Source organism: Phragmites australis, chromosome 3 (genome assembly GCF_958298935.1).
Source record: "Phragmites australis chromosome 3, lpPhrAust1.1, whole genome shotgun sequence".
Classification (NCBI taxonomy): domain Eukaryota; kingdom Viridiplantae; phylum Streptophyta; class Magnoliopsida; order Poales; family Poaceae; genus Phragmites; species Phragmites australis.
The window spans coordinates 20,085,820-20,094,527 of NC_084923.1; the positions used below are offsets into that span (position 1 = coordinate 20,085,820).

The following is an 8,708-nucleotide window of genomic DNA, read 5'->3' on the forward strand; positions in this document are numbered from 1 at the left end:
TGTTGCATTAATGCACTTTGGAACGTGAACATGAAGGTACAATAATAAACGTGGAGTTAAATGAATGCTTCAATCGTCGAATTTATATAGATATTAACAGGGCAATGACATGGAAGTGTAAAATTTGTTATACGGTCGTGAAGTCGGGAGTTTACGGGTATGAAAGAATATTTTTACGGTCACAAATTGAACCAGCACTTATCTTCTATAGTGTTGTGACTGTTTCCTTTATGCACTTTGAAAAATGAAGTGATTATTTTTATTTAAAGGTCGATACGGTCGAGGTCCTAACTGTATGCTTCAATTGTATCATTTTATATACATTATCAAATCACATAAGGGTGCAGAATTTTGTTTTACGGTTGATGAACTGTATGTTTGACGGTTGACAAATATAAATTTTATACGCGTAACGCTGTCACCAGAAAATAAGAGATTAATATAGGTTTTACGGTTACGGAAACTGGTAAATAATGAGTTTGATGATAGGGTTATACGGTCAAAACTTGAGCCATGAAAATGCGTTGATTTCTTATATAGGGCAATCAAATCGGAGTGTAAATTGTATTTTACGGTAGCTAAACCGATATATAACGGGAACAAGAATGTAGTTATACGTTCAAAGCTTCAACCAGGAAAAACAGTACATTACCGAAGTAGTAACTCTTATATGGTATTGTGAATAGGATTTTAAGCCTAAAACTTGACTCTATCATATTATACGGTTTGGTGAATACAGTTAGCACATATGAGATATAATTGAACAGTAAGAGTAGAACGAAGAATCTTGTATGCAGATTCCGGGCCAAAAACACATAATGATATAAACATAAAAGTGGTTTACAGCTAAGGTCATCGGCTATGCCATTCAACAACTTAACATCGTAACTTGAGTTATTTACAAATAAGGATTATGTGTTCGAACTAAAACGGAACTCCAGATAGCGGAACCGCTCGATCTCAGGAGGCATATCTTTTTTATCGTTCAGAGTGTGAAACAACAAGTAATGGAGCATCTCGGATCGGAGCTCACCAGACTTCTCCTGCATCAAAAATATAGAAATATTGAGGAACCAATGTATTCCTATGAAACCAATGTTAACAAAAAGGAAAAATACTAACGGGCGCAATTGAAGTGCGAAGTGAAGACTCCTCTCCGTCAAAGAACTCTATGAACTTCATAGAGAAGAAGGCGCAGTCATTCCTATTAACCATTACGGGAGCTTCAGTAAAGGGGACGCGCCTCATGTTTGCAAAAACCTTGAAATCTTTCTTAGAAATCCTCTGAAAAGAATCACTCAAACGCTGCATCATGGTATCACAAAATTCTTTGTCGTGATGTTGTTCCCATTCTGTTCCGATGGATTTGTAGTCAAGGGAGTCAAGTACATCAATGCGAGTGTGCCGGAAGTTTATGCAATAGACAGAGATGTGCTCGCGGTGGCACATCGAGAGGAAAACCTATATGGTTGATCATGTTAATCATGTCAGTATAAATGTTTTACTATTTAGATTGCCTTGCATTGACATGAAGAAATCAACATCTATTATGTCCATTAAACTCACCAGTTTTGCCTTGGACCAATCGGTGGGAGGAAGGTTCTCCCTAACCATGTTGTCTAGCGCGGTAGGGTCAAAGACTCTATCATTGCCTTTGTTGAGTTCCTCTGGATTGAGTGCACACTACATGGGAATAAACATTCTATTAGGAAAAAAGTAGATAACAATTGGTTAGCAAAGATGACAAATGACATAATGTACGCACACAAACTCTGGGCGGCATAAAAATCCTGTAACCGTATGATTCTGCCCGGTGTAACTTATCGTCTTCCGCCAAGCATTTAACAAAATACTCCATAAAGAATATATCGGTCATTCGCCCATCTGAGAATGAGTCAGCAATATCTGAACCCGTCCATGCAAATGGGAGGAATTGAATCAAGTAATGGCTGTAGAGTAGAAAAATAGAGCCCAGCATGAAGGATACATACATATGAATCAAATATTTATTATAATTTTGTAAATATTTGAATTGGATTATATGTTACCTTTTTAATGGTGAACCTGGGGAGCATAAAAGGTCTCGTAGTTGCATTGCATGATCAACTACAGGGACAGTCCTGCTCTTTCCTGCCTTGAATGGCGACGAGTACATTGGAGGTTTCCGATTCGCTCTCTTGTAATGACGAGGCAGCACATTGTCGGTCGACAATTCGGATGTTTTCGCCTTGTTTGCCGGTGGTGGCAATGGGTTCACCTTAAACTTTTGATTTGGATGTTTTTCCCGGAACATTGCCTCTAGATCATATATTCTTTCCGGTTTTGCAAAAACATGCTGTGTTGGTGCCTCCTATAGTCCATAGCGAAACCAAGGGAAAAAAATGTAAATTAGGTAATGCATATGTGACCAGAAGATTATAATTGGTGTTTCCATACATCTACGAAAAGGTACGGTTGCGTAATGAATGTATATACGGTTAACACATGGGATTGGAAAAACATTTCTTGTTCTGTTGTTCTAAATTACGGTTAGTTTCAAAAAAATTTATGGTCACAGATAATCCTATATTACCGTAGATGCTTGGACTGCCTCGTCATTCAAGTATGCATTGAAGTTTCCGTCGATATGTAATTTTGAGATAATCTTGTCAGCAGCATCGACAACATCATCTGTATTGTCATCCTTGCCTAAAAAAACGAAATTGTTATACGGTACAGTCGAGTAGTTGGAACTGTTGTAATACAAAAAAAATAATAGACAAAGAAGATAGAAATGATTGACACCTTCAGCAGAGCCTTCCTTTGTGGGATTTGCCAAGGTATTAGCAAGTACCTCCTGGTTCAGAACAATTGAAAGGAGCCCCGTACGGTCGGAAGCTGCATATTTGGTGCTCATGTGTTATAACCGTAAATTTAAAAATGTGGAGGGGAAAATACATGAGCTGGAAAATGAGATAGCAACTTTGACGAGGAGTAGAATCGTCAGCCATATTTGATTCTATCTGGGGAGGGGTTGGATCATTAAGAAAACTGAAGGCGCCATTAGGGTCAAAAGTATCCTCATTGGCATTAGCTTCCGATCGACCAGACTCATGTGGTGGAGATGTAGATGCATGTAGATTGGGGATGACATGAGGCGAGGAATCATTTCCTCCCGGAGACGTGTTAGCACCTGGTGGTGGCGAACGCTGCTACTCATCATCAGTAACATTAACATCTCCCACATGGTCTCCGGATGCTACATAATTGCAAAACATCACAAAATAGGATTTTGGATGAATAAGGTATTTATTATACGGTTAGCACACATACAAAATACATTGTGTGAAGGTGTGTGGGGTTATTCTACATACCTATGTCAGCCTCTTTAGAGAGGTTGGGATTTACAGTTTCAAAATTGCCTTCAGTTTGTGGAGATTGCTGCCCCTCAGCATTATGTGGTGGTTCTTTAACAATTTGGCCATCTGTGACAAAATATATGAAAATGCAAATGTTATGAATAAAAAAAAAGGGAAGTGTTCAATGAAAAGTAAGAAAATTATGATTGAGATACCGGAGCCTTACTGATAGCGTGATACAAAATTGCAAACAGCACAAATAGGATTTTGGATGAATAAGGTATTTATTATACGGCTAGCACATATACCAAATACATTATGTGAAGGTGTGTGGGGTTATTCTACATACCTATGTCAGCCTCTTTAGAGAGGTTGGGATTTACAGTTTCAAAATTGCCTTCAGTTTGTGCATGTTGCTGCCCCTCAACAGTATGTGCTGGTTCTGTAACAGTTTGGCCATCTATGACAAAATATATGAAAATGCAAATGTTATGAATAAAAAATAGGGAAGTGTTCAATGTAAAATAAGAAAAGTATGATTGAGGTCCCGACCTTCTAAGAGTCGACGAAATTCTTCGGCTAATTGACGCTAACGGGACACTATTGCCTGCTGAGCATCATCAATAACACACATATTCTCGTGTATTTTCTGCTTAGCATCATATACAATTGCCAACTTGGCGCTGATGTAGGAGTCAACTTCTGAAACCATCGTGGAAAATTCTTTCGCTCTGCGGCCAGTAAGAAAAGTTCTGGCACCAGAGAGTAGATCATTCAGAAGCGGAACTTCCGTAGACTTCTCTAATGTGCTGCAGTGGCTAGGACCAGCGAAGATAGCTGGATGATGCGATTGGTAGCACGATCCCACCTGACTCATGAACTGTTAAGAAAAATAAAAATATAATGTAGCTGTGAGGTCAAACAGATGGAGGATGATGTAACCATATTAATAATATGAATGTAACCATATTAAAATCAGTATTGTAAACGTGTTTTTCTCTAATACAGCCACAACATGTATGAAGAATTACGGTTGAATATACAGTTAAAATATGGTACCATTTTCTTAACCATATTCAAAACAACCATGTAACCATATCAACAGCATCCATAAAACCATATTAAAAATATATACGGGTGCATTGACAATAAAATTATGGTTCTAGATTCTTAACCATATAACAACATCCATGTTGCAGAAATTAGAATTAAACTAGATAAATAGTACCTGAGTACCACCATAGACCAATTTTCCATGTCTGTCGGTGAATCTATCATGCATTATAAGGTGCTCAACCTTGTGTTTGTCAAATAATGCTGCACGAGGGATTGAAATCCTATCGCCTTTGTTCAGCTCGTGATTGAGATTATCCAAATAATATATCTGTTACGCAAAGGAACAGCAAACAAATTAAAAGAAACCAAAGGAAATATTAAAATAAATGTTATGCCGAAATTTGAACTAGGATTTTATTACTTCTAAAGGGTTCAGTGCCTCACCAATAGATATGGGGAACAACCGGATATGGTCGGGTTAATGACCTTACAATCACAACGTTGCCATTGAGAAGCTGCTGCTCTAATGTCCTCAACAACAAGCTTGCACCAATCAACTTCACCAATCTTGCTCATATCCATAGTAAGTCTGACATCATTGTTCGAAACATCATATGATGATGTCGGGAACAAAAGCCTATTAAACACTATCATGAAGAAACACCTCAATGACAACTCATCCGCAAGGCCCTTGGAAACTTCAAGCTTGAGCCTTTCGATCGACAATTTCTCACCAAGCATATCAAACAGATCTTTTTTTGCATTTGTAATCTCCTTGGTCTTGGTAAAGGTGAGCTCTCCACCGCCAATTGGTAAACCAAGAACAATGTGAACTGACTGGGCAGAAATTGGGAGTATTTTATCATGAGATAAAATAAGATTCATGTGAACTATATCAATATGATCCATAAGAAAACAGTAAAGCTCGTGACTCTCGACAGCATCAATTTTGATTTCCAGAAATTTGCCCCATCCAAGACGACGGATTTCTGCCACTTGATCATCAGAAAGTGACCTGATGGCTTCCAAGACATCTTTTGGATTGTATCGAGACATGAGCTTACCCTTTTTACCATCTTTACCCTAAGGTATGCACGAGAACATATCGAATAAGTCCATTGAAAATGTAACAGTAATTGTATGGTCAGACTAAGGATGTAATTAACAGAATGTTTTGACAATAATTTTTTTACCCTGATGGTCTGTGTCTCAGGACGGGGTGAACGTGGTGAATGTCGAGTCGCAGAAGCCAGCCTCTTCTTCAGAGGGATTACTGGGGATGCTTTGGCGTCCTCAGCGTGACGTTTGCGTGATAACGGAGCCTTACTAATAGCTCTTCTCTTTCTTGGCAATGGGTTAACAAAGTCGCCATCATCTGTTGATTGTTCCTGTTCAGTATTGTGGGGCGTGCCAGATTTGTCAGGACCTGGACCAGCTTCCTCAGAATTTGGACATTTTTCTTCATGGGCCTGATGACCAACAACATTCATGTCGTAATAAACCTGGCTGTTCATGAATGCGACACGGGTTGTGCGCTCCGGTATGTGATCAATGCGACGCATCTACGGATAAAAAATGACAATGATGTCAAACTGTAGCAGGTGGGTATTAAAACAATACCCTATGAAAATGTACAAATTTATACATATTCCGGATGGAATGCTCCACATTGCATCTAATATACTAAAGTATGACTTCTGAGAACGAAAACTGGATGATAAACAATAATGAGGTGGGGTAAAACTACCTAATCTGATATAAAATCGTTGTCAGGGGTTGAACAAATCAGCAAAATTTATAAGGCAACAAAACCATACAACTAAAAACTGAGTAGAACCCGAGAATAGATTTTACCTTTGATTGATTATCAATCGGATGCCTAGTGGTAGAGTCCATGGCGCCGCTCGACAGAGGAGAAGCGATGCGGCGGAGCAGGATCACGAACTCACCCTCTACGAGGTGGCGGAGGAGGAAGAAGGCGGCTGCGGAAGGTGATCTAGGCGGCTAGAACGTATGATGAATTGAGGAATTTCCGCCGGAACCCTAGGAACTACGAACGAAGATTGCGCAATGACGAGAAAATAAAAATGGTAACCGTAATGTGGTAAATGGTAAACCACCCCCAAACTGCACTAAGCAGATGGCGCGGTTTCCAAAATATTCGGGGAACAATAACAACCCAAAAAAATAATAAAAAAGAAAAATTGAACAATCGTGTTTTAACGCTCTAAACATGATTGAGTAAAAGTTTTAATGTTAAAACATGAATGACAAAACGGACAGGGCAACATTTTTTTGTAAATTGTCCTGTCGTGAATAAATAACATATATACGGTTAAAACAAATGAGTAAATACGAATGGGTAAGGTTATGTGCCGCAAGGGGGACCGTGAAAGAATAAAATATATATGGTTATATTATCTAGTTCAGTACGGTTATGTGCGGGTTCGGCGTCAACATGACTTTCAAAGTTATGTTAGACGTATACGACCATATATAATATAAAATTACGGCTGGGAATCGATACAGTTAATTGCCACGTCGAATCGTTAAATAAGAAAGAAATATACGGTTGAAATATGAATGGAACACGGTTGCGGTTGTTTTGATCTGGTTGTTATATGGTTACGGTTATAAAGATTAAATAATTACGGTAAGGATATAATACATAAACGGTCGTATAACAGAAAATTTTATGGTCGTAATAATTGCTGGATTACAATTGCGGGTTGGTGGGCGGGGTTTCGCGAGATTGGTCTGGGTCGGGGGGTGGGGGCGGGTAACATTTTTTTTGTAAATTGTCCTGTCGTGAATAAATAACGTATATACGGTTAAAACAAATGAGTAAATACGAATGGGTACGGTTATGTGCCGCAAGGGGGACCGTGAAAGAATAAAATATATATGGTTATATTATCTAGTTCAGTACGGTTATGTGCGGGTTCGGCGTCAACATGACTGTCAATGGTATGTTAAACGTATACGACCATATATAATATAAAATTACGGTTGGGAATCGATACAGTTAATTGCCACGTCGAATCGTTAAATAAGAAAGAAATATACGGTTGAAATATGAATGGAACACGGTTGCGGTTGTTTTGATCTGGTTGCTATATGGTTACGGATATAAAGATTAAATAATTACGGTAATGATATAATACATAAATGGTCGTATAACATAAAATTTTATGGTCGTAATAATTGCTTGATTACGATTGCGGGTTGGTTGGCGGGGTTTCGCGAGTTTGGTCTGGGTCGGGGGGGGGGGGGGGGTGGGGGCGGGGCTCGAGGTGGTTCGGGGCTGGTCTGGGTCGAGGGGGAGCGGTGCGATCGGTACGTTGAATAGCTATTTTTAGCGCAGGAAGTACAATAGAGAATATATATATATATCTTTTCAGCTAGCCGCTTCAGACATGTAGGACACTTGTATTCATAGTATCATACTCTCAGACCTATGTGAGGTTCTTCCGCTGAAGGGTACTAAACGATTAATCTGATCTTTGCTTAAGAGGATTTAAAATCCACCAAAACATCCCCTTCATCCAACCTAATCCTTTTCCATCAACATTATCACTGCTTGTAGCTGCCAACCGAAAGCAATGGTTGATAGAGTGGAACGAATCCATTGACAGGGAAGTTCAAATTTAATTTATTGATTGAAATCACCTTGTGAAAACTAACAATTTAATCAATTTAGATAACATGACTGCATCAAAGGTGTCGTCGACATGTTAACGATTAAACCGTGCTGCATAGAGAAGTGTATCATAACGAAGTAATAATATATAAAATAGAATTAAAAAATAAAATTAACATGACATCTCAACCCTCTTTATGACTCCACGCACGAATTAGGTTACACCATTTTTCCACTTGCCATTTTATTAGTCGAAAAGGACGGCTCTTTCTTCGAAAGGAACGGAAAGGTGTCAATGACGAAGCACAAAGACGTATGGATCATACTCTATCTGGGTCAGAACGCATAATGCTGGGCAATTGAAATGTCGTTGCCGCGCGTGTCCCGTGGCCTCCATGCGTATACGGTGCCATATAAAGTTATAAACACAGATACCTAGAAGCCTAGAGAACACTGAGAAAGTAATGGAGTAGAATCTGATGAAACCGCATTATCTGATCATACTGGCCATTTGGCATACATGCCAGTGAAGGGTGATCTAATGAACTGCAGAGTAAAGAACTACGTACGGCTTACAGACCATTCCCTCAAATGCTCCAATTGGTTCATTCAAAATGTTTGCCATTCCTTAACTTCTTCCGTTAAATATTGTGGATTGTTCCCAACAGGGTCGG

The 8,708-nt window shown here is 39.0% G+C and overlaps 2 protein-coding genes across 2 annotated transcripts; both read right to left on the reverse strand.

The window, feature by feature from the left end:
* Positions 1–911: 911 nt before the first annotated feature.
* LOC133910566 (uncharacterized) lies at positions 912–1,804 on the reverse strand. The gene is made up of 4 exons (XM_062352917.1): positions 1,766–1,804; positions 1,567–1,683; positions 1,123–1,461; positions 912–1,043 (listed from the first exon to the last, which is right to left on the reverse strand). Exons 1-4 carry the CDS (start codon positions 1,781–1,783, stop codon positions 912–914), a joined length of 606 nt encoding a protein of 201 aa, XP_062208901.1. The 5' UTR covers positions 1,784–1,804.
* Positions 1,805–4,313: 2,509 nt separating this feature from the next.
* On the reverse strand, positions 4,314–5,884 carry LOC133910567 (uncharacterized). Its single transcript, XM_062352918.1, has 4 exons — positions 5,588–5,884; positions 4,881–5,477; positions 4,567–4,722; positions 4,314–4,337 (listed from the first exon to the last, which is right to left on the reverse strand). Exons 1-4 carry the CDS (start codon positions 5,882–5,884, stop codon positions 4,314–4,316), a joined length of 1,074 nt encoding a protein of 357 aa, XP_062208902.1.
* Positions 5,885–8,708: the final 2,824 nt, after the last annotated feature.

What these genes read in the sequence shown, in the direction of transcription:
- LOC133910566 (XM_062352917.1), bottom strand. An exon ending in ATTGGTCCAAGGCAAAACTG is followed by an intron (nt 1,462 to 1,566) that starts GTGAGTTTAATG and finishes TCAACCATATAG; the next exon opens with GTTTTCCTCTCGATGTGCCA. An exon ending in TTCGCACTTCAATTGCGCCC is followed by an intron (nt 1,044 to 1,122) that starts GTTAGTATTTTT and finishes TTTTTGATGCAG; the next exon opens with GAGAAGTCTGGTGAGCTCCG.
- LOC133910567 (XM_062352918.1), bottom strand. Translation starts at nt 5,884, where the DNA reads ATGAATGTTGTTGGTCATCAGGCCCATGAAGAAAAATGTCCAAATTCT. An exon ending in CTGAGACACAGACCATCAGG is followed by an intron (nt 5,478 to 5,587) that starts GTAAAAAAATTA and finishes TGCATACCTTAG; the next exon opens with GGTAAAGATGGTAAAAAGGG. An exon ending in GGCAACGTTGTGATTGTAAG is followed by an intron (nt 4,723 to 4,880) that starts GTCATTAACCCG and finishes TTTGCGTAACAG; the next exon opens with ATATATTATTTGGATAATCT.